Source organism: Jaculus jaculus, chromosome 8 (assembly GCF_020740685.1).
Source record: "Jaculus jaculus isolate mJacJac1 chromosome 8, mJacJac1.mat.Y.cur, whole genome shotgun sequence".
Classification (NCBI taxonomy): domain Eukaryota; kingdom Metazoa; phylum Chordata; class Mammalia; order Rodentia; family Dipodidae; genus Jaculus; species Jaculus jaculus.
Window position 1 is genome coordinate 116,690,096 of NC_059109.1, and position 25,434 is coordinate 116,715,529.

The 25,434-nt window shown below is 44.4% G+C and overlaps 2 protein-coding genes across 7 annotated transcripts in view; both read right to left on the bottom strand.

The window, feature by feature from the left end:
* LOC101598719 (protein NDRG3) overlaps positions 1 to 1,712 on the bottom strand; it is a 117,840-nt gene extending 116,128 nt beyond the window's left edge. For both annotated transcript variants that reach the window (XM_045156016.1, XM_045156015.1), the window contains exon 1: positions 1,640 to 1,712. The gene's annotated coding sequence lies outside the window, so the exon portion shown is untranslated. The remainder of the gene's footprint in view (positions 1 to 1,639) is intronic.
* Positions 1,713 to 3,707: 1,995 nt separating this feature from the next.
* Dsn1 (DSN1 component of MIS12 kinetochore complex) lies at positions 3,708 to 22,387 on the bottom strand. Of its 5 annotated transcripts, none has more exons than XM_004666668.2 (11): positions 22,270 to 22,387; positions 20,102 to 20,138; positions 19,411 to 19,734; positions 16,890 to 16,963; positions 16,013 to 16,085; positions 11,772 to 11,859; positions 7,839 to 7,898; positions 7,131 to 7,205; positions 6,300 to 6,447; positions 4,860 to 4,947; positions 3,710 to 4,337 (listed from the first exon to the last, which is right to left on the bottom strand). In XM_004666668.2, exons 2-11 carry the CDS (start codon positions 20,124 to 20,126, stop codon positions 4,252 to 4,254), a joined length of 1,041 nt encoding a protein of 346 aa, XP_004666725.1. In that variant the 5' UTR covers positions 20,127 to 20,138; positions 22,270 to 22,387; the 3' UTR covers positions 3,710 to 4,251. The 5 variants fall into 5 exon arrangements, with proteins under 5 accessions (XP_045013780.1, XP_045013781.1, XP_004666725.1 ...); XM_045157844.1 differs by lacking the exon at positions 22,270 to 22,387 and adding an exon at positions 22,205 to 22,223; XM_045157843.1 differs by lacking the exon at positions 22,270 to 22,387 and adding an exon at positions 21,419 to 21,478.
* Positions 22,388 to 25,434: the final 3,047 nt, after the last annotated feature.

Consider the following 25,434-nt stretch of genomic DNA (forward strand, 5'->3'; position numbering starts at 1 on the left):
ATGTAGGTTAAAGCAGCATATACCAACTCTGCTGTTGGGAGGCTTCTAGATGTAAGATCATTATCTGCAAATTTTCAGAAACAACAGGGTGGACTGAGGCATCTGAACAGTGGATGATAATCAGAAGGTAAATCTAAAGGGAGGGGCAGCAAAAAGAAAGTGAAGAGCAAGAGGACAAAAAGAAGGGCAGAAAGAGAACATCATCCTTTGAGGACTGAAAAGAAAGAGTGGAAATTCACTGCATACTAAAAGCCAGGCATTTGGGGCTGTAAAGATGGTCCTTAACCTGGGGATAATAGCCCTAGGGGTAAGTAGGCCTCTAGCCTGTTGTAATTGGGAAAATGATGCAAGGAAGACTTCCACAGGAAAAGTGGTTATTTAGGAGAGCCTTTAAAGTGTGGAGGAAGATTTGCTAAGGAGAAAAAGACAGTCTGAGCAAGTTATTTGGGGGCAAAAATTCACTTATCTTTATAGCTGTTCATTTGGGACACAAAGAAGGCATGTTCGACTCAGTGCCACTGTGTCAATGCTTTCTCTTTTTATCTTAAGCATGGAGGTGTTCAAGATCAGCACTGGACCAGAGCTAGAAAGTACCCAAATGAGTTGAGTGCTAAATTCAATCTGCTCTGTCACCTCCAAGTCCAAGTCCAGCCAGCCCAGCTTTCCTAGCAGTAGGAAAGGAAGGCTAATTATACCTTGGGGTGTTGGGGGGGAGTGAATTCAAGCAGGCAAGGATTACTCTGTTCCGCCAGTAAACTGCCAGGGGGGGCGCTTGCCTGCTTAATCCATACCCCCCAAGTCTACCTGTGACAGGGAAGGGAGCTGGTGGGGGGGGGAGGAGAAGGCTGGAAGTAAAGGAAGGGCGACCGGACTGGGACGCACCCAGGTACAAAGTGACATCTTCACAGGTTTGACAAGATCCCTGGCACCTAGCAAAAGCCGGATGAGAACTCAGCTCGTATTAATACCGCTATTGTGACCACAGCAGCATCTTAACTGTACTCCGACAAGAAGACAGTTTTTTTTTTGCAGCACACTTTCACGACGCCTAAGAGCAACTCTAGGGATGACAAGTGTATTTTTTTAAATAATTTTTTTTTGTCGTTTTTAAAGATACGAGATCAAATCCCAGCAGCACTAGCCCTGAGCCCCTGGCAGACTGGAGAGCCCGCCGTGCCACTTGTCAGCCCCGTCCGTGACCTTGGGGAACGCGGCACTTCACCGCCCGGTGGCTCAGTTTCCACGGCCGCGAAGTGAAAGGCGAGCCCCAGGCCCCTCTGCCTACACTGCTCCGGGATGTGGGGCGGCGCGGCGGGCGGACGGCCGCCCGCGGGCGGAGTTAGGAAGACGGGGTGGACGCCGCTCGGGGACCTGCGACAGCGGGTGGAGACGTCGGACAGGGGGGCTCGACCCCGGCGGCGCGCACGCTGTGCCCCCCACACACACCAACCCCCCTCCGGCCGACCGCGGGGAGGGGCCGAGGGAGGCCGGGGCTGTGGCCGCGAGGTGCCCGGGGGCTCGGAGCAGGCTGACAGCGCAGGCCCCGGGCCCGGAGCGCCCGGCGAGAAGCGACAGCCCCGCACGGCAAGCCGCGCCGCGCGCCCTCCGCCCCGCGGAGCCGAGGCGCTCCCTCACTCACCTGAGGCGCGAGCGCGGTCAGCCAGCGGCGGCGGTGGCGGCGCTGGAAGCTACGAGGGGCGGGGGAGGCGCCGGGCCGCGCGTGCGCGCCGCGGGCGGAAGGGCTGCGCGTGCGTCAAGCGCCCGCTTGCCTCGGGAACTACAAAACAAGATGGTGGCTGAGTGGGAAGAGGCCAATAGCGCCATCTTGGGTGTAGTTTTTGGAGTCCCGTCCCGTTTCCCCCCCCCCCCCGCGAATGAGTCTTTACAGAGAAGACTCAGATCCACAGCGACCTGGAAGGGATATGGAGTCTTCAGTCTGCCCAGCCACCTATCTCTTCCTCATGGTTAAATGCTTTTAACGATGCTCAGAGCCACATGCAAGATAAACTCGTGCTTGGCTCAGTAAATGTTTTAAGAACACGAACTCCAGAAATAGGAATGAGTCTAAGGGATCCTGGTCCTCCATACATCATTTTAACAACTGGCAGACATAGGCTTTCTTTCTTTCTTTTTCAGGCAGAGTCTCACTCTATAGCCAAGGCTGACCTGGAATTCACAATATAGTCTCAGGCTGGCCTCGAACTCACTGCGATAAGCGATCCTCCTACTTTAGCCTTCCCAGTAATGAGATTAAAGGTGTGCACCACCACAACCGGCTCAGAGTTGGGTTTTAATACATAGGTTATATGCCTATGATGCAGACATCATAAGCAACACTCCACGCATCCACTATTAGCACCTAGCACCAGCTATCATTCTTACCTTGACTACTGTAGTAGTCTAACTGGTCTTTCACGTCACACCTTGCCTTTTTTTATTCTATAACCCATAGAACAAGGCTAACTTTTTTTATTTTTTGGTTTTTCGAGGTAGGGTCTCACTCTGGCCCAAGCTGACCTGGAATTAACAATGTACTCTCAGGGTGGCCTTGAACTCACGGCAATCCTCCTACCACTGCCTCCCAAGTGCTGGAATTAAAGGCGTGCCCCACCATGCCTGGCTTTTTAAAAAATTTATTTTAAAGTTAGCCTTGTTGCTGGGCTTGGTGGTGAATGCCTTTAATACCAGCACTCAGGAGGCAGAGGTAGGAGGATCACTGTGAGTTCAAGGCCACCATGAGACTACATAATGAATTCCAGGCAAGCGTGGGCTAGAGTGAGACCCTGCCTCAAAAAACAAAGAAGCCATGGGCTAGAGAGATAGTTTAGCCATTAAGGGTCTTGACTGTAAAGCCTAAGGACCCATGTTTGACTCCAGGTTGCACATGTACACACGATGGCGCATGTGTCTGGAGTTCAATTGCAGTGGCTAGAGGCCCTGGAACACCAATTCTCTCTCATAATCTCGCATTAAAAAGAAAGCAAAGCTGTTTTATCTAATACTGTAAGTAGTTGTCACTCATGGAAAATGTAATCGTTTTAGAGTAAAGATATCTCCTCTCCTTGGTTAGGGAAGAAGAAAGCCCTTCGCCACTGTGGAATGATGCCCTGGCTTTAAGCTCCACATCATGCTTCTTTTGAGAATTACATTTGGTAGTTATAGTTACAGAAACCAATTAGTTTGTCAGTTTGCAGATAGACTTAGCACAGTACCTATCACTCTGGGTAGATCGAGGTGTTCTTTCACTACGGATGAATGGTCTGTAACACTGTAAGATACTGATCTTTACAACTGTTTAATCAGTTTTATTTTTGTACAGTATTAGTGACCTAAGTTATTTTACTGTCCCGTTTTGTAAATCAAATGAAATTATAAGAGGATTCTGACAGTTGGTATTTTGAACATACGTACATATGTTGTCCAAATAAAAGTAATAAGTGATTAAAAGAAAAAAAAAAGCCAGGAGTGGTGACGCACACCTCTAATCCCAGCACCAAAGGCAGAAGTAGGAGGATTGCCATAAATTCGAGGCCAACCTGAGAATACATAGTGAGTGCCAGGTCGGCCTGGGCTAGAATGGAATCCTACCTTGGAAAAAAAAAAAGTGTGGTGGCACACAGCTTTAACCTCCTGAAGTAGGAGGATCATCATGGGTTCAAGGTCACCCTGAGACTACATAGTGAGTTCAAGGTAGCCTGGACTAGAGTGAGACCCTATCTCGAAAAAACAAAACACAGTAACAAAACAAACAACAAAAAAAAAACTTGAAAAAAAAATCTTCAGAACATAAAGATTTCTGACCATAAACGATATTTAAAAAAATAGGCCAATGGTTCTAAATACCCTTTTAATTTTTTATTTATTTGTGTGTATGTGTGTGTTTATCAGGCACCACAGCCTATGCGACACAAACGCCAGATGCATGTGCCACGTTTTCCGTCTGGCTTCATGTGGGTGCTGTGGAAATGAACCTGGGCTGACAAACATCTTTAACTACTGAGCCATCTCCTGAGCACCTAAGACCCATTTCCAATCTTACAAGTCTTTTGGGCACATAAATGCTATCACTCAAAAAAAAAAAAAAACCAAAGTGCTCTGCAGTGAGTCAGTCAGCATCAAGGACAACAAGACAGAACTTTCCAGTCCAGATGGCTATGAAGTTGCCCCCTGGTAGGCACTCTTCCTACAGCTCTCCTCTGGGCACTTCAAAGCAGAGAGAGTGGGTAGGCAAATTTACTGACAATACTCTGATCACTGAGTGGTAGATGAGTTCTGTAAGTGAAGTCTGAGTAGTTTTCGAGCAGGTGAGGAATCTGACTGTTCCATGCTTCTCTTCTCTGCAGAGGAAAGAAGCCAGAAAATAAATTTCAATTGGATTCACATACAACTTACTGGAAACAATGTGTGGACGCTGTGCCAGACAGTGAAGGGTATTGCAATGGCAAATAAGGAAACCTCTGTCCTCGAGGAGATGGCAGTCTGATAGGAAAGCCAGACACCACTACAGCCACATTGCAGTGTGATAAACAACAAAAAGGAAGGTGTGTATAGCAATTAAATCAAAGCTAAAGGAGGTCAGGAGAAACTATGGGACAGTAATGACTGTTTTACTTTGAGTTTTCTTGAATGAAAACTCCAGGTTAGTGGTAGTGGGTACTTGTTGACTTTGCTTTATTACAAGACCACAGTTCATAGGGCACTTCTGTGGAGATTTTATCAAGACAATTCCCATCCACATACCACTTGCTTTGGGGAGAGAAACAAGTCCCCCAGAACTCTGGCAAGGCAGTCTATACCCCATACCCAAGAGTTATCAAATACCGAACAGCTCAAGCTGTGCTCCCTTCAGTGACACTTACCAAGCTGTGCTGACACCTTCTGGAGGCACGCAGTACTTTCATCCATAAAGGCCTGCAGCTGCTTCCCTGACCCTTGCAGCTCATCCATCTGCAGACAGAAAGGCAGCATGAGCTGCAGAGCTCCAGGGTTTCTCTGTGTTCCCCAGACTGCCAGGCAAGCTGGCTCCTGCTCAGGAGCTTAAGGCCTGCTGTTCTTTCAGCCAGGACTGCTCGAATCCCTGTGGGTACACGGGGAGCCACACCCTCTTTCTTCACCTTGCTCTATGTCCCGGGAGGCCAACCCCTATGACTTCTACCAACAAAATGCTATGACCTCTAACTTCTCGTTGGATGTGACAAGGAAGCTGTAGTGGGAGGGAGCTGACTGAAGCCAAGTTGTTTATTATCCAGATTTGTTTCCAGAATTGGCTGCACTCCTCTCCAGGAGGCCATGGCTCTCTCCCCAGGTGCCACAGTGGCATCTCCCCCTCTGGGCCCAGTAGTTTTAAAAGCTCAGCTGCCTGTAAGGTCCAAGTTACTTCATTAACCTTTCTGATTCCTGGATACCCAAGCCTTCATACTTCTGAAAATAAAGATGAGGCAATTCCCTTGAATTACCCTCTTTCAAATACCATCTGTTTCCAATTGACACAAGGATTTATACACTACTATCCTCATGACTGACTTCTCCATTTCTTCAAGTTGCTGCTAAACTCATGCCTTGGATGGCCTTCAATAATCACTCAATATAAAGTAGCAAGCCATGGTGTTCCCTGTATTCTCTATCCTTTTCATCTTGCTTTATTTGTACTTAACACCATGTATTTTTTTATTTTGTTCTCATCTGTCTCTCCATGTTTGGCCATGGTAGTGTCGTATCTTTATTACATATATTCTCCAGTCTTCTTCTTCTTTTTTTTTTTCTAAGTAGGATCTCACTAGCTCAGGCTGACCTGAATCAACTCACTATGTACTCTTGGGGTGGCCTTGAACTCATAGTGATCCTCCTACCTCTACTTACTGACTGCTGGATTAAAGGTGTGTGCCATCATGCCCTGCTTCTCCGGATCTTTTCATTTCCAAAGATGATGCTACAATTTGGATCTTGAGTGTTCCTTGCAATTTCTTGGCTACTAGCCAATGTCCCTACTTGGGAAGGGGAGAAGCTATAGCAGGTAGGGACAAGTGGAAGTAATTTAGGTCACATTAGAATCTTGGCCTGTTCTCTCTGTACTTGCCACCCAGTATCATGAAGTGAGCTGCCTTCCCCTGCCTCATGATGTATTGTGGATCAGAGACATGAATCAACAGAGGCAAGTAACCATGGACTGAAACGTGAAACTGAGTCACCATAAACCATTTTAAGTTATTTCAGGTAATCTGTCAGAGCGTCAGAAAGCTAGGGAAGATTCCAAGGTCTTGAGCTGGATAGTTCACGCCAACAAGCCTCAAGCAACTTACCACTAGCTCCATACACTCAAAGACGCTGTTCTGGTTCTGGAGTATTTTCTGGTAGTCAGGTTTGCTGTTAAGAACCTCACTCTGGGAAGACCCAAGGTATGTTACAGGATCCACTTTGTCTTCAGTAATTTTAGTTTCTGTTGATTCTCTAAAAACAAGATTAAAAAAAAAAAAAACTTTGAGAAAATTTCAGGACCAAAAAAAAAGTATATATAAGCTGGGCATGGTAGTGCACGCCTTTAATCCCAGCACTAGGGAGGCTAAAGCAAGAAGATCACTGTGAGTTTAATGCCAGCCTAGAACTGCAGAGGAGATCTCCAGGGCTAGAGCAAGACCCTACCTCCAAAAAAAATAAATAAATAAAAGTAAAGACAAAAATGGCTTACATGCTCAACTAAATTAAAATCTAGTACTTCCCAGCTTCCTCCCACCTTCCAGATCCAGAAGATTCCCCTGCCTTACAGCCTCCTCTACCATTCCCTGCATGTCTCTGCGAGCCAACCACAGCCCTGGCTGTGGGTCTCTCCCACATTTCTAGCTCAAAGGCCATGCAGTCACTAAGGTCTCTTGACTACTGGTTTTGGCCCAGTGCCAGGTGGGCAGGTACATGGAAGCTATATGCCCATCTCCCTGAGGATTGTGAAGGGGGTTCTGTTCTGATAACAGTGGTTCGAATCTCCCTTTCTTGTCCCTCACTCTACATTTCTAGTCAGAGAGTACTCATATATGATACTTTACAGAAGCTTGATGAGGTGATCAAACTGTGAAAAAGGATTTATCATCCAGCTTGTGTTAACAAATGAGAAATAAACTCAAATAAAATTCCTCAACCTGGACATCTCTGGTGGAGCCTCCTCCTGGTAGCGCAGCAAGAGCTGATCCCAAGCCTGACGTTCTAAAGAAAACCTACAGGAATTGAGTGAGAAATTCAGTTTACTTTTGACCACCCCATTAAAAAAAAAAAATGAGAGAGAGAGGAGGGGGAGAGAGAGAATTGGTATGTAAGGGCCTCAGCCACTGCACTCAAACTCCAGACGCTTGCACCACCTAGTGGGCATGTGCGACCTTGCTCCTGCCTGACCTTTGTGCCTATGGCTTATGTGGGATCTTGAGTCAAACATGGGTCCTTAAGTTTTGCAGGCAAGTGCCTTAACCACTAAACCATCTCACCAGTCTGACCTTCTTATTCATAATCACTCAGGGCAACGATAAGTACATTAGGCATATAATCTGGTTATAAAATGTGAATCAAAGGTCATTAAAGGATTAGAAAGCTCAGCTGATTCAAAGGATATTAATTTAATCAAATAACACATGAGCCATTAAAATCAAATTAGCTTTATTCCCTAGATTGCATTCTACAAAACTGGCCATCAGTTCTGGCCATAAGCATCTCAATACAGAGCCTCCTCAGTCCTAGTGTTTGTTCACTAGTATTTCACACCATGTTACCAATGATTTCTCCCAAGTTTATGGTTATGTTCCCCATAGGAAAAACAAATTTCATTTTCTAACAGAAGATCCCTCATTTTCACTTACTTGGTTATATATTCTTTCATTTCAGCCACTGATGTTTCCAGCGAAAACTCTGAGGCTTTTCTGGAATATAGACAGGATTAGGAGATTAATATCAATCCTTCAAGAAGCATTTACAAGGACTAGGAAAATGGCTCGGGGGTAAAAGGAGCTTACTTGCAAAGCCTACTAGCTGGGGTTCAATTCCCCAACAACCCACATAAGGCCAGATGGGCATTCATTTACACAACATGAAACCCTGGCATGTCGTTCCTCCCATAACCCCCCATGTAGACAAATAAATAAAGAGACATTTGCTTTTAATACAGTAAAATAGTTTTAGTGACAACAATAAAACATACTCACAGACCAAGCATGGCGGCGCACAACTTTAATGTTGCAGTGGCTAGAGGCCCAGGAACACCCATTCTCTCCCTTCCTCCCTCTCTCTCTCTCTAATAAATAAATAAAAAGTAAAAACAAGGTGTGGTGGTCCACTCCTTTAATCCCAGCACTTGGGAGGCAGAGGTAGGAGGATTGCTGTGAGTTCGAGGCCAGCCTGAGACTACATAGTGAATTCCAAGTCAGCCTGAGCTCGAGTGAGACTTTACCTCAAAAAACAATAGCAACAACAAAAATATAGTCACAGGGATTAGGGAGATGGCTCAGTGGTTAAACGCACTTGCTTAGAAAGCTTGTTGATGCAGGTTCCATTCCCCTATACCCATGTAAACCCAGGCACATGAAATAGTGTACGCAACTGGTGCTTGTTAGCAGTGGTGAGAAATGACCCTTACACATACCATACACACACATGAAAACTTTTTAAAAATAATAATTTGGGGGTATGTGCATATACAAGGCTGTCAACACACTGGGTGTTTTCTTCTGCTCTCTGCCTTTTCTTTTTCCCCCGAAGTAGGCTGTCACTCTAGCCCAGGCTGACCTGGAAGTCACTCTGTCATTCTATGCTGGCTTTGAACTCACAGCGATCCTCTTAACCTCTGCTTCCCAAATGCTGGGAATAAAGGGGTGCATCACCACGCCCAGCCTTCTTTCTTTCTTTTTAATATTTATTTATTTGAGAGACACAGAAAGAGGCATAGAGAGAGAATGGGTGCACCAGGGCCTCTAGCCACTGCAAACAAACTCCAGATACATGTGCCACCTTGTGCATCTGGCTTTGTATGGATACTTGGGAAATCAAACCCAGATCATTAGGCTTTGCAGACAAGCACCTAACCTCTGAGCCATCTCTCCAGCCCCTCTTATTTCTTTGAAACAGGATCTCTCATTGAACCCAAAGCATGCTGACTGGGTTAAACTAGACAGTCAGCAGGGCCCAAAGCTCCACCTGGGATTACAGGCACATGCAACCATGCCTGATATTTTATTAGTGGAAGGGACCTGAACTCTGATTATTGGGCAGGGAAGATGACAAGTCACTTAATCAGGGTATTGTTCAACAAAGTTATATTCTTAGATGTCATCTCAACTTTGGAATAGTAATGACTAAATGGTTTCTCTACCTCTATTTCTCTTACCAACTCCAATTCACATTATGATCAGATTAACCCTTTTAAAAATAGTCTTTTTTTGTCCTCCTTTGCTTAAATCTGTGTGGCACCACTACACAGAGAAGACAGACTAAAGCTCCTTAGACTGCACTTAAGTTTTTTTTGTTCTGGCCCCACCAAGCTCACCAACTCCTCATCACACGGCTTGGTTCAGCTAAGCTGGATGATGAAATCTACTGAAAAAGAAAAAGCACTGAAAATGCCAAACGACGGCAGTTGTGCTGCAGTTGCAAAGTTGCAAAGACAACTTCAAAGTGCCACAACTACTGCTGTTCTACCAAGGCCTGCAGGCCCAAGCCACCACTTCTAACAACTCTGGTAGAGATGCAGCAACTTAAGAGATGCTATTAAATGAAATTATTAGATGAAATTAAATACTTCATTTCCTAATTAGAAATCCTAAACACCTAAGGAAGGGTAAACTGTCATGAAGTTCAAACTTTGACCAAGTGCATGATTTGTTGCAGGACTGACTTAGGAGGTTGGGATGATAGTCTCATGAACAACTTCCAATTTATGGGGTGGGATTTTTAAGTTTCTGCTACTGTGTGTGTGTGTGTTTGTATGCATGCATGTGTATGGACATGCCAGGACTCCTTCCAGCTACAAAGGAATACTAGATGCTTGCAACACCTTTTGCATCCGGTTGACATGGGTACTGGGGAATTAAACTCAGACCGGCAGGCTTTGCAAACCTCTTTAACCTCTGTGCTATCTTCCTAGTTCCCTGCTAATACTCTTGTTCGCCAAGTGCCAAAGAACATGAGCTTCCTTCACAGACCTAAATAATGTTTTTCCTCTCATTTTTCCGTGGCTGTTACTCCTCTCCATTCACATTTACCTATGCCAGTCCAAAGCCTAAATCATTAGGGGCCTTCTCTGTGCACTCAAGTTGCCCACCCTCATGTCAGTATTCTACGTGTTGGTTCTGAGATGATCATTATCTGAAATTACATTTTCTCTGTGCTCATCTCCTCTTGTAAAAGGTATAACAATAATGCAGCACCTAAAAAGCCTAGTACAAGCTGACATTAGTGGTTCACATCTGTGATCACATCACCTGGCAAGTGAAGGCAGAAGAACTGACATGAGTTTGAGGTCAGCCTAGGATACACAGGAAGACTTCTTGGGCTGGAGAGATGGCTCTGTTGTTAAAGGTGCTTGCTTGTGAAGCCCGGTTGCCTGGGATCCATTCCCCAGTACCCAAATAAAGCCAGGCACACCAAATGTCACGAGGCTAGACTTAATCTACAGTGGCAGTAGGCCTTGGCACACCCATACTTTCTCTCTCAAATAAATCTATTTTAAAAAATTGGGGGGGGGCTAGAGAGATGGCTTAGCAGTTAAGGGCTTGCCTGTGAAGCCTAAGGACCCCAGTTCAAGGCTCAATTCCTCAGGACCCATGTTAGCCAGATGCACAAGGGGGCGCACGTGTCTGGAGTTCATTTGCAGTGGCTGGAGGCCCTGGCGCCCTCATTCTCTCTCTCTCTGACTGTCGCTCTTAAATAAATAAATAAACAAATTTGGGGAGGAGCTGGAGAGATGGCTTAGCAGTTAAGGCGCTTGCCTACAAAGCCTAAGGATCCAGGTTTGACTCACCAGAATCCATATAAGCCAGATGTACATGGTGGCCCATGCATATGGAGTATGTTGTAGTGGCTAGAGGCCCAGGAACACCCATTCTCTCCCTCCTCCCCCTCTAATAAATAAATAAAAAGTAAAAACAAGGTGTGGTAGTCCACTCTTTTAATCCCAACACTTGGGAGGCAGAGGTGGGAGAATCACTGTGAGTTTGAGGCCACACAGAGACTACATAGTAAATTCCAGGTCAGCCTAGGCTAAAATATGACCCTACCTTGAGAAAAAAAAAAAAGGTAAAAAAAATTTTTTTTTCTCACTTAACTGGATATGGTGGTGCTTTAACCCCAGTACTCCAGTACTTGAGAAGCTGAGGTAGAAGGATCCCTGTGAGTTCAAATCTAGACTACAAAGTGAGTTTCAGTCAGGTTAGGCTAGGGTGAGACCCTACCTTAAGAAAAAGAAAAAAGAGAGAGAGAGAGAGACTTGGGCTGGAGAGATGGCTTAGTAGTTAAGGTACTTGCCTGCAAAGCCAACGGACCCAGGTTTGATTCCCCAGTACCTACAGAAAGCCAGAAGTACAAGGTGGCACATGCATCCGGAATTCCTTTGCAGTGGCTACAAGCCCTGGTGCAACCATTCTCTCTCTGTCTTCCACTCTCTCTCTCAAATAAAAGACATCTCAAAAACTAAATAACTGAGCTTGATGGTACATAAAATGCTAGCTAAGCAAACAAATAACTAGAATCAGAATGAAGTTTTAATTCAGTTATAATTTAGATAGAAGGAGAATGGCTCTTACTCTTTTGAATCTTCAAAACATTTTTGTAGAGTTCCATCACTTTCTAGTCTGTCTGTAAAATGTTTCAATTCTTCAGCTAGAGAAGATGCTAAAAAGAATACATTTATATTATAAAATAAAAAGAATGTAAGTTTTCATATTAATAAGGTGACAAAAACACTTAAAGGTATTCCTAGGTTTAGGGTCCCCTATTACTTACTAGCCCTCTCATTCATTCAAAAGGGGAATAAATATGCAGAAAGATTTTATCCTCTTTTTCTGGTGAGTATAGACAAAACCAGACATCTCTGTCTTGTAACATTTATGATAGTGCTTTTATACTTGACTAGAGAAAAGCAGTTACACCAGTGTCATCCACACAATTGCATTGTTTTCAGGAGCTATGGCCTGCTGTCACTGGAGGGACGGCATTGCAGAAGTCCGTCAGGCAGTAGGCAGGAATGCAGGAAGACACTGAAGGCAAATAAAAATTATAGGGATTACAAAAAATAAAAATTAGAAGGATCAGGAAAAAGAATACTCCTCTAGACTGAGAGCCCACTCTTACATTCAGGCAAAGAATGCAGTAATGGCTGGGCATGGTGGCTCATACCTTTAATCCCAGCACTGGGGAGGAAGAAGTAGGAGGATCACAGTGAATTCCAGGACAACCTGGGTTAGAGCGAGACCCTACTTCAAAATCCCCCCCCCCAAATAAATAAATAAAATATGGGAGATTTTTGTTAATTAGTTATAAAGATAATCTGGCGTATCTACTCTAATGGTACTGAAATTCCAAATTAAGCAATTTTATCTGACCCCCAGATGATTATATAGTTACACTACTGGGAGAATAGCAACTTTATAACATATTCCAGACAAATAGCCAATTCCTTATGATACAGAGTTCCTAGTAATACAAACTATAAAATTCTTTAAGTATTTTATTTTATTTTTTTAAATTTGCTTATTTGACAGAGAAAGACTGAGAGAAAGAATGGGCACGCCAGGGCCTCCAGCCACTACAAACGAACTTCAGATACGTGGGCCCCTGTGCATCTGGCTAACGTGGGTCCTGGGGAATTGAACCTGGGTCCTTTGGCTTTGCAGGCAAGCACCTTAACCGCTAAGCCATCCCTCCAGGCCTAAAATTCTTTATTATTCCAGTTCCTTCTCTGAGCAAATATTCCAGTTGTTTTATTAAAAACAATCCTTGGGCTGGAGAGATGGCTTAGTGGTTAAGCACTTGCCTGTGAAGCCTAAGGACCACGGTTCAAGGCTCAGTTCCCCAGGTCCTACGTTAGCCAGATGCACAAGGGGGTGCACGCGTCTGGAGTTTGTTTGCAGAGGCTGGAAGCCCTGGCGCGCCCATTCTCCTCTCCCTCTATCTGTCTTTCTCTGTGTCTGTTGCTCTCAAATAAATAAATAAAAATTTTTTAAAAATCCTTTAAAGTTTTACTTGTCTTAAACTTTGTTCCTTTCTCTTTTAAGATATATATATATATATATAATTTTTTTTTTTTTGAGGTAGGGTCTCACTCTAACTCAGGCTGACCTGGAACTCACTCTGTAGTCCAAAGCTGGCCTCAAATTCACAGTGATCCTCTTACCTCTAAGGGCTGGGATTAAAGGCGTACACCTCCACACCCGGCTGCATGATACATTTTTTAAAAATATTTATTTAATTTTTTTATTTTTGGTTTTTCGAGGTAAGGTCTCACTCTAGCCCAGGCTGACCTAGAATTCACTTGGTAGTCTCAGGGTGGCCTTGAACTAATGGTGATCTTCCTACCTCTGCCTCCTGAGCTCTGGGATTAAAGGCATGTGCCACCGTGCCCAGCTAATTTATTTATTTTGAGGCAGACAGACAATGGGTACACCAGAGCCTTTTAGCCGCTGTGAAGAAACTCGAGGCGTGCGCCACCTTGTGGGCATGCGTGGCATTAACCGCTTGTGTCACTGTTGCTTCTGGCTATACAAGGGATCTGGAGGATTCAAACAGGAGTTCCCAGTTTTATAAAACTAGTTCAGAGTTTTATTTAAAAAAGAACTTTTAAAACCATTTTACTTGGTTTCCGGGATAGTATAGTTTTCCTTTTCCTCCCCTGTCTCTTTTCTGACTTCTCTCTCCCCTCTTCTTTCCTTCTTCCTTTCTCCTTGTCTTTTCCTCTTTCCTCCTCTCTTTTTCCTTCTTTCCACCCTTCCCTCCCTTTTTTTTTTTTTTTTTGGTGTTTATCGAGGTAGGGTCTCACTCTAGCCCAGGCTGACCTGGAATTCACTAAGTAGTCTCAGGGTGGCCTCGAACTCAGTGATCCTCCTACCTCTGCCTCCCAGTGCTGGGATTAAAACCATGAGCCACCAATCCCAGCTTTTTTTGTTTTTTTCGAGGTAGGGTCTCACTCTAGCCCAGGCTGACCTGGAATTCACTATGGAGTCTCAGGGTGGCCTAGAACTCATAGCAGTCCTACCTCTGCCTCTCCAGTGCTAGGATTAAAGGTGTGTGCCACCACATCCGGCTCCCTCCTATTCTTTTGATACAAGGTCTCATATCTGTAACCCAGACGGGCCTGGAATTCAAAGCAATCCTCTTGCATCAGTTTCCAAAATGCTGGGATTAGAGATGTGAGCCACTACATCTGGCTGTACTATCTTTTTCTATCCTCTGCCAAAAAATATCTCCTGTCACCTATTAAATATTAAAAACATTAAAGTTTATCAAAGCTACTGATGAAAGTGAGAAAACGATCTACACATACCACAGGCAGAGAATAAGCGAAGACAATCTTTCTAGAAGGTATCATTGTTATGACATATTTAATTCGAAATTGAGGACTTTATCTTTTTATTTGCTAATGTACCAAAAGGCTTGTAGTTTTAAAGGGTACTCATTATACTAACCATTGTTATAGCAAAACTCATAGGGAGAAAAAAAACACCAGGAGCTGGAGAGACAGCTTAGTAGTCAAAGCATGCCCAACTCTGTATGTCTCTCAGATAAATAAGTAAATAACAATTACAAAAGCATCTAAAAGTGCACAAGAAGTGGCTAACTCAAATATGGTTTATTTAAGCCAGGCGTGGTGGCACACGCCTTTAATCCCAGCACTTGGGATGCAGAGGTAGGCAGATTGCCATGAGTTCGAGGCCACCCTGAGACTCCATAGTGAATTCCAGGTCAGTCTGGACTACAGTGAGACCCTACCTTGAAAAAAACCATTAAAAAATATATATATGTGGTTCATTTACTTATAACAGGGAATGTTGGGCTGGAGAGATAGCTTAGAGGTTAAGGTGCTTGCCTGCAAAGCCAAAGGACCCAGGTTTGATTCCCCAGGATCCACATAAGCCAAATGCATAAAGTGGCACAAGTGTCTGGAGTTTGTTTACAGCAACTGAAGGCCCTGGCATGCTCATTCTCTCTCTCTCTCACTCTCTCTCTCTCTAATAAATAACATGAAGAGGGTGAGCCCATTCTCTCTATTTGCCTCTTTCTCTCTATGTCTTTCACTCTCAAATAAATAAATAAAAATAAACAAAAAATTAAATAAATAACATGAGTAAATGTTTTAAAATATTTTTTTAAAAAGGAAGGAATGTTGCCACACATGGTGACACACACCTATAATCCCAGGAATTGGGAGGCTAACACAGGAAAATTACATTCAAGGCTACTCTGGGCTACAGCTACCAAAATGTCAAGGCAGCTCTATCTGGATGATGTAGTACAATCTGCAAGATGAACTGTTTTGTTTTGTAAAAGTCAAGTTGTAGAACAGTACACAGTGTGCACTCATAGTTCTAATTAATATTGGAAAAGCAGTATTTTGTAAGAATACACAAGAAGCCAGGCGTGGTGGTGCACTCAAGAGGCAGAGGTAGGAGGACTGCTGTGACTTCAAGGCCACCCTCAGACTATATAGTGAATTCCAGGTCAGCCTGGGCTACAGTGAGACCCTACTTCAAAAAAACAAAAAATAAAAACAACAAAAAAAAAAACAAAACAAGAAACTAGTGGTCACAGTTGTCTCTGAGGAAAGGAACTGAAATGGGGGGGCTGGAATGGAAGCACTGCTTTTCACTTTCATGCCATCTAAATGTTGTCAACTACACATATACATGTAATTAGTGCAACCAACAGAGGGTGTGAAGGCCTCGTTTTATTAGGCAGCAGCATGTGCTGTAAATGAGGATACTGCAAGTACCCTGACTGATCGCAAAACAGGGCACAGGCCAGGGTCAAAGCCTGTCTCTTAGCAGCTTACCTTTCACTCTAAAACATTCAAGGTTGAAGCCCTTAGTGTCCTTTAGGAAAGGTTCAAGTTTGTCAACAGAGAACTAAATAAAGAAAAGCATTTCAGTACAACCAACAACAAAACTGATCAGACAATCCCTAAGTACATGGAACGTTATACACTAAATAAGATTTAATTTGTTTTTCATATATAAACAGATAAAGAAAAATATCTTTATTGCTCACATTACACATTTTGACCTTTAACTCAGGGAAAACGTAGAGGGCAGGCTGCAGAGACGGCACAATGGTTAGGGCACTTGCCTGCAAAAGCTAACTACCTGAGTTCAATTCCCCAGCACTCATGTAAAGCCAGGTGCACTAAGTGGTGCCATGCATTTGGAGTTAATTTGCAGTGGTTAGAGGCCCTGGCACTTGCTTACTCTCTCTCACCTTGCAAATAAATAAATACATGAAGGTCATTTAACTCACACAAATTACTTGCATATCTTAACTGCCATAAGCACAAGCAGCCACATAGTAAATACAACTTAAAAATAAAAACACAAATGTGTGATGTTTCATATATGGGTTTAGCACGTAGTCAGACCTCAAAAGTACGTGATAACACATTTTTCCCTCTACCTACTTTAAATGCCCGTCACTTGCTGTCAATGGGCAAGAGACACTGGGTAGATCCATCAGCTGCTCCGTCAGCAACAGCAGCAATAATGGAGCTCAGTCCAAAGAGAACTCAGCTGCTAGGATAAAACCTTTTAAACGCGTTTCCATTTATGTCACCCCAAAAGCCATGTCTTCCTCTCAGTTCATGACATAATATTAACATCTCTTTGATGTCATTGCAGTTAACATACACACACAGAAGCACTGCCCAACCCCAGGCTCACCTGGAAGCTGGAAAGCAGGAGAGCGCCAAGCCGTTTGCTTGCTGCTAAGTTCATGCCGATGGACTTGCTGAGCTCTGACAAAAAGTAGCAGCACATTGAGGAAGGCCACACTTACAGCTAGCAAAATAACACTGAGAAACTGTCCTCACTGCTCATGCAACCCAACTTACGGCAAGAAGCAGTTTTCTCTGAATAGAGAATTCTCCTCTTTCCAGGTTCACCAAGGAATAAAATTTACCTTCTCATACATTCGAACCTTAAAGACTATTGCTGGAGTAGGGTGTGGTGGCACATGCCTTTAATTCCAGAACTTGGGAGGCCACCCCGAGACTACATAGTGAATTCCAGGTGAGCTGGGGCTGCAGCAAGACCCTACTTTGGAAAGCCAAAAAAAAAAAAAGACTGTTGCTGAAGCTTTTACAACTACTACATTAAAATCTTGTTTTTCCCACTACTTGCATGAGACCTCATTAATATCAATAGCCAACATCTCCTATATAAAAGGCATTTTCCTTTAATGCTATACACACCTCACTGAACTTTTAAGGCAAGTACCTTTTTCTAAAAAAATTCTTGATACTGGCCATGTTTAGCCATGCTGCATATAGTAAGAGCTCAAGAAGTATTCAGCCAGAGGAAACGTTTATGAGTGTGTAGGGCATCATCAGAAAGCATCTCCCATTTTCGCTTGTTTGGAATGGCTTAGGTCACACCACTCAGCCTGAAAACTCCAACCTATATTGATCCTGGAATATTTATACTGCAATATGATAGAATTTCTTTTTGATTGCCACCTGGGATTAAAGGCATGTGCCACTACACCTTGCTTAGAATTTCTTTTTGTAATTTGTGTTTGTATGATATTAAGGCAAATATCTTTTTTTGTTGTTGTTCTTTTGTGATAGTCTTTCTACATGGTCAAGGCTGGCCTCAAACTCATTGGAATCTTTCTACCACAGCCTCCCAAGTGTGAGATTATAAGCATGAATTACCATGCCTGGCTATCGATTCCATTTCGATGACAAATAACCCTACAGCACACAAGCTGGTTTACAGATAACTTGCTCAAGGTCATACGGTGAATTATAAGATGAAATTAGACAGGTGTTTTATATAATCATACCACTTAATGCAAGATGTAAATATTGTATTTTTTAATTAAGTCCATTTTAAAACAATTATTTTATAGAAAAGGAAGCTTGCTTTGAGAATTCCTGCCCTTCAACTGCAGCCATTTTAAAAGAACTCTTGTCTCTTGATACTGCTGTAGTCAGAAAAACAGGATTCTTTCTGCCTATCACCAGGGAAACCTGGCAGGTAACCAGGAATAACCAGAAAATAACCAATCATCATATTGGTGATTTCCTGTTATACAGAATGTTACGTCTAAATGCTCTGGAACAGCAATGAAGGGCTAATCATGGGGAACTAACGAGTGTTCTCTAAGGAGTCAAGTGCATGAACACTTTAGCAGCAATTTTCCAAGCAGCTGCTCTTACTCAGCTTTCCCTTGACAAATCAGACCACCTGACGTGCAGTAATGCTTCACAAGTTGAGGGTCTGCTATATGTCAGTACGCTCATACCGTGTTGTACAACCACTCTGAATTCCCAAAAGACCCTCCAAGATAGGTGTTATTTCACCTCAGTTTACTGAGAAGGAAGGACCTTAAGCAAAAGAGATTAAGTTCAAGAACACTCTACATTATAACCTGTATCCTTTAATGCTGATAAGAGTAGCAATTATAAACTCATACAATCACATTCAAATACGGCATCCCACAGCCAGGCATGGTGGTGCACAACTTTAATCCTAGCACTTGGGAGGCTAAGGTAGGAAGATTACAGTGAGCTTGAGGCCAGCCTGGGACTACAGAGTGAGTTCTATGTCTGCCTGGGCTACAGTGAGATCCTGCCTCAAAAAAAATAAAAAATTTAAACAACTATGGTATCCCTAAAAACTATTTTTATTCCAGGCTTTTGTTTGTTTGTTTGTTTGTTTTGTTTTGGTGTTGGGGATTGAACCTAGGGCTTCATGCACTCTCCACTGAACTGTATACACTCCCATCCCCACTTCAGATTATTTCTATGGCTCTGAGTCATTTCCAGTTATAAAAGCTAGAATCGGGTATCAACTCACCCTCTGTTCTCCTTTAGAGTAGAAGACAAAACCTCACAGGAAAGGCTTTAATTCCTGTGACTCTAGCTGGGATGGGGCTTTAACAATCAGTGATCAGAATTTCTGCTCATAGCAGCATATATGACATAAACAGCAGTAAGACCATATACTTACTAGGTGTGTGACATTAGAACTTATAAATACCAAACATCCCCATATGGGAAGTAGTGTCATCTCCATCTTGTAGGTAAGGAAACTGAGGCTCAAACAAGTGGCTGGTTCAAAGGTGCATAGCTAACAGGTAGCAAAGTCACGTCTGTTGTGCTATACTTCCTGTCATCCATTCCTCACTGCCTCTCAATTCCAGCTGGGACCTCACTGTCTTAAGTACATAGCACCCCACCTGTGATGCCCTGGTGAAAGGGAGGTAGCGACTTCCGCCGGTTCATTTCTTTCATACTTGCTCGCCGCCAGGACTGTCTCCTGTCTTGGTGATGGACAGAATGTTCTTCAGGGGACAAATGAAGAGCCCTCAAGTCAAGTCCTTCTTGGTGGCTGACAGCACAACTTTCCTCTTTTTCGGGACTACAGCCAAAGTGACTTCTTTCCTTTGAATTGCCTTGAGTCATCTCCAGGCAGGCAGAGGGGTTAGTAGTACACACTTCCACAAGGTGGAGACTGGACTGCAAGTGGTGATCATGAGTCTTGGACATCATTGGTTCCTCTTCTAGCATTTGTTATAGAAAAGTCAAAATACAAAATCAAACCCACAACTAAGTATTTGAGAACAAAAGGTGAAAACAGAAAATGTATGTCCCGTGAGGTGTCATGCACCTGTACTACCAGCTACTCAGGAACCTAAGGAAAAAGGATCACTTCAGCCCCTGGAGTTTGGGGTAGCCTGGGACACAGGGAGGAAGGAAGGGATAGTGAGAAAGAAGGGAAGAGAGAAGGAAATGTATACCTCAAGCCATGGAAATACTGAGGAAGCATTTCTTACAAATAGATGAACATGTGATTCCAAATCCAACAGGAGCCAGAGAAAGATTTTGTTATAGTACAGAAGCCTGAATCAAAAGCACTGTAATACTCACCTCCTGATGTGGTCACTGAGGTCATTCTGAGTGAACTCTGAAAACAGAAAAACGAGGTGAACCAAGTGTGGTGGGCACACGTCTTTAATCCTAACACTTGGGAGGTAGAGGTAGAAGGATCACCATGAGCTCAAGGCCACCCTACAACTACATAGTGAATTCCAGGTCAGCGTGGGCTAGAGTGAGACTCTATGTCGAAAAAACAAAAAGAAAAAGAAAATAAAGAAATCATGGAAAATGTTAATAAAAATTTTTAAAAAAAAGAAAATAAAGAAAAATGAGGGGGCTGGAGAGATGGCTTAGTGGTTAAGGCACATGCCAGCAAAGCCTAAGGACCCAGACTCAATTCTCCAGGTCCAACATAAGCCACATGTGCATGGTGGTGCATGCGTCTGGAGCTAGTTTGCAGTGGCTGGAGGCCCTGGCACGCTCACTCTCACTCTAATAAATAAATAATATTTCAAAAATGCATTAAAAAAAAGAAAAGAAAAATGAGGTTCACAACTCAGCTCCAGTCTCACTGGGATATCACTAAGCCAGCATAGTGTTTTATAGCCTCTTTGAATTGGCATCTCCAGAAAAAAAAAAAAAAAAAAAGAGGTCATAGTACACTATTCTGAATTTCTACAGAATTTACTGCTATGCATACCCTATCTCCCAATTAGTTTGTACTTGACGACTCTCTAATTCAGTTGATGGCATTAAAACCTACTGTCTTCCAAACTAGAAAAAAACACATCAGATCTAAAAATCTGTTCTAAAGTCCTTTCCTCCATCCCCACTGTTAGTCTAGTTCAGGTCTAGTTCTAGTTCAGGTCTCAATTTCTACCTCATCTATCAGTCCCAGCACTGGCTTTTTCTATATCCAACAATGCTCGAATTCTATCTACTCTTCAGAGGGCTGCATGGAAATGTCCAGTGCACTGGACGTCTTTAATAAGCTAGTTCTGCCATTCCTGTTCCTTGCTACTCTTCAATCTTTGAACACAATCATCCTTCTGTCCATAAAGCATATATATTCATCTCCCCAACTAGCTTAAAGATGAAGTCACTTATTTGGTCAGATTTAATGACCACAAAAAAAAAGTACAGGCTTTGGCTGAAGGGATGGCTTGGCGGTTAAAGGTGCTTCCTTGCTGACAGCCTGGGAGTTCGATTCCACAGTACCCATGTAAAGCTAGACACACAAAATGGTGCATGTGTCTGGAGTTTGTTTGCAGTGGCAGGAGGCCGTGGTACAACCATGCTCTTCCTCTCTCAGCTTGCAAACAAATAATCAATAAAAATATTTTTCTTGCCGGGCTTGGTGGTGCATACCTTTAATCCCAGCACTCAGGAGACTGAGAAAGAAGGATCACCAGGACTTCAAGGCCAGCCTGAGACTACAAAGTGAATTCCTGGTCAGCGTGGACTAGAAAAACAAAAAGAAAAACATTTTTTTAAGCACAGCCTAGTACTGACTTAAAATCTGTTTATATGTCTGCCTTGGCAGTCCCATCATCTGTCACAGACAACTGTGACACAGAGCAGAGATAAAAGTGAGGCATCTCATCTTGCATTCTCTCTCTCTCTCTCTCTCTGTAGACATCTGTATGCAGGGGTGCTTAATAAGAAGAAATGAACTGATGTCGAGGAACAATACTGAAAAGGTAACAGAACCCAGGGTCCTACACAGATTTAAAAAAAAACAAAACCAGAATCCTTAGGACTGTATCACACCGGCTCAAGCCTGGGTTCCACCACCACAAACCGTCATTTCAGTGCCGATGGGCCTGGGCCATGTACGCGCGGTCCAACATCATTACCCCATTTAATCCTTTCCACACTCCATCAGAAGGGGCAAAACCCCTGCCCCAGGCTCCTCAGCCAGCCAGCCTGGCAACACAGACGAAATGTACCCCAAGTAGTGAACCCCAAGCCTTCTCTCTGGGCCAGGTCCCCAGACACTATTCTGGAGCCTAGGCCGCCGGCTTAGCCCGAGAGGAAGGCGTGGCCCGCGCTCAGGAGTCTTTGAGCCCGGGGACGCCCCCCACCCCAGTGCTCCCGAGAGAGGGTGGTAAAGTTGAGGGGGGGGGCACATCCGGGGAACTCTGACTTCCGAACCTCACAGCTACGTCCGAAAAGCACGGAGGGAGCCTCCGTTCCTGAAACACAAGGCCCCAGGTCACCTCTGGACACTCGCAGTCTCTCCGCCGCGGGCACTCTGGCTTTTACTCCGACGCCCAATCCGCCCTTCGGGATCACCGCCGCGGCTTCGGAAACTCCCGCCAACCAGCCGCGCATGCGCAACCCGCGGCCGGGGGGGGGGTGGGGTCAAAAACCACGCGCGCGCGCGGAACGCTTGCCTTCGGAAGTACGCATGCGCAGTCCGGTACTCAACGCTCGGGCCTGCCCCGCCCCTCCTGGCCCAAGTCTTCCCCTTCCAGATCCTGACGGCTGCGTCACGGCCGCCCGGGCAACAGCTGCCCCGGGGAATCCCTCACCCACGAGCCACTCCGGCAGCTTCTGCTCTGGGCGGACCTCAGAGCCTTCCTCGGATGGGGGAGCAGGCAAAGAGAAATGCTTTAGGAGGCATCTCCAGTCTTAGCGTCTCTCCTAGGCCATGGACCCTCTTCTATCTCCTTAACTCCAAAAGTGTTTCTGCAGAGTGGATTGGATCTCAGCTCGGTTTGCCTCTGCCCACCTTCTCCAAGTCTGCGAGCACCTTCCATGGCCCTTGAGTCCGTGGTAAAGGTCCGGCCCCATCCCAAGCCCCCCCTCTCCAAACCACTCCCAGTTCCTCTACCCACTCTGTGCTGATTCCTGCTTCTGCTCCTTTTTTCAAGCCCTGCCCTTTGCCTGGAAAGCTCTTCCTTGCTCCGTCTAGCAAAATTCCACAGTTTATAGCCTCATACGAGGAGCCCTGTCTCAGAGGCTTCTGGATGGCCCCATGCTGGAAATCAGGTAGAGGTTTCTTCAGTCTCTGAGGATGCCACCTATGCTTCTCCCTTGCTGGCCTGGGAGGATTCACAAAGCAGGCTGCTTTCTCAACCATTAAAATGTTCCATTGCACGGAGCTGGAGAGATAGCTTAGTGGTCAAGGCGCATGCCTGCAAAGCCAAAGGACCCAGGTTCGGTTCCTCAGGACCCACGTAAGCCAGACGCAAAAGGCAGCACATGCATCTGGAGTTCATTTGCAACCCCTGAAGGCTCATTCTCTTTGTGTCTCTGTGTGTGTGTCGCTATCTGCTGTGTGTTTCTATCTGCGTGTCTCTTATCTGCCTTTCTCTCTCTCTCCCAAATAAATAAAGATTAGCCGTTAAAGAGCTTGCTTGCTAGGTGCATGCATCTGTATCTCTTTTGCAGAGGCAATTTGCCCATTCTCACTCACTCTCTCTCCCTCTCTCTCCCTCCAAATAGATGACTCAGCTGTTACAGCACTTGACTTGTAAAGCCTAAGGACCCTGGTTTAATTGCCCAGTACCCATGTATGCCAGATAAATATTTAAAAAAAAAAAAAGAAACAAATAGCCAAGCAGGAGGCAGAGGTAGGAGAACTACATAGGGAATTCCAGGCAAGCCTGGACTACAGCAAGACCCTTACTCAAAAAAAAAAAAAATCACAAAAAATAAACAAATAGAGGCTTGAGAGATGGCTCAGCAGTTAAGGTGCTTGTCTGCATAGCCCAACGACCTGGGTTGGATTCCCCAGTGCCCACATAAAACCAGATGCATAAAATGGCTCATGGATCTGCAGTGCACCCATTTTCTCTGTCCTTGCAAATAAATAAATAAATGGAAAAAAATGTACCCTTTGAGGTTGGCAACAAAAGATTCAAAAGAAGAACAGGCTGGGTGTGGTGGCACATGCCTTTAATCCCAGCACTGGGAAGGCAGAGGTAGAAGGATTGCCATGAGTTCAAGGCCACCCTGAGGCCAGCCCAGAACAGGAGGTGGGTGGCAGAAACATGACTGTGGTCATCCTTCCACAGTAGTTGCAGCCCTTAGAAAGGCAGAAATCAGCCTTTTCTCCACCCTGCCATTCTGGCCTGCCTGCTCAACAGCCATCTGCCAGTAGAGATTTGCTATTAGTTTTCTAAATATCACTTTCCAGTTCCTTCTATCCCTCAACACCTCTGTATTAGTGGGGGTTCTCCAGAGGAACAGAATCAATAGAATTATGTATTTTATATAAAGGAGATTCATCAGATTAGTTTATAGGCTATGGGCTGGGCGATCCAACAATGGCTATCTGCAGGCTAGAGAGTCAGAGAACCCAGTAGCTACTCAGTCCACGAGGCAGGAAGTCTCAGCAGTCCCAATCTGGCACTGAAGGCTTAGAGGATTCCTGGAGAGTCATTAACCTTCAGCCTCAAATTCACTATGTAGCCAAGGATGGCTTCCTCTGACCTCCACCTCCCAGATGCTGGGATCTAAGTGTGCACTACAACATCCAGCTTTCACTCTTCTTACCATCTCATCTTCTGCCTACAATCCACTGCCAGCTCCTTTGTCTGGACAACATGCCAACCTTGGGTGTCAATTCAAATGTCCCTTCCCCTGTGAAGCTTTCCAGCTTCTCCTGGGCTTCCTCAATCCATTGATGTTTCAGATCCCATTTTCCAAACCCATTTATTATATCCTTGATGCCTGCTACACACCTGGATGGGATGTTGTCAGCCCTCAGAAGAGGAAGTCTATAAAAGTATAAGGTGATGGGCTGGAGAAGATGGCTTAGCGGTTAAGGCATTTGCCTGCAAAGCCAAAGGACCCCAGTTCAATTCCCCAACACTCTTGTAAGCCAGATGCACAAGGGGGCCTATGCATCTGGAGTACGTTTGCAGTGGCTGGAGATCCTGGTGTGCCCATTCTTCTCTCTCTCCCTCTCTAATAAATAAGTAAAATATATTTTAAAAAAAAGTATAAGATACACAGCTTCCAAAATGGTCTCCAATGACCCCTGTTTCCTGGTGTTCATGTGCCTGAATAGTCCCCTCCTACATAGAAAAAGGATGGTTTATATAATAAACAAGATATTGTAAAAATTTCAGTGACTAGGACTGGAGAAATGGCTCAGTGATTAAAGTGCTTGCCTGCAAAGCCTAAGGACCAAGGTTTGATTCCCCAGTACCTATATAAAGCCAAATGCCCAAAGTGGCAAGGGTCAGCACATGGAGTTTGTTTGCAGTGGCTAGAGGCCTGGTGTGCTCTCTCTCTCCTCTCTCCTTGCAAATAAGTTACTTAATTAAAAAGAAATCACAATGAGTACCTTTTAAAGCTTAGTCATAAAAGACATTATGATTTCGGCCCTGCTCACCCATAGATCTACTTGCTCTGAGAGATGCCAGCCTCCA

Bases quoted from the DNA above. Each gene is read 5' to 3' on its own strand.
- Dsn1 (XM_004666668.2), bottom strand. From the start codon at position 20,126: ATGACCTCAGTGACCACATCAGGAG. The intron at 16,964-19,410 runs GTGGGGTGCTAT...ACTTTTTGTCAG, and splicing joins CTTTCACCAGGGCATCACAG to AGCTCAGCAAGTCCATCGGC. The intron at 11,860-16,012 runs GTAAGCTGCTAA...TATTCTTTTTAG, and splicing joins TGAATGTTTTAGAGTGAAAG to CATCTTCTCTAGCTGAAGAA.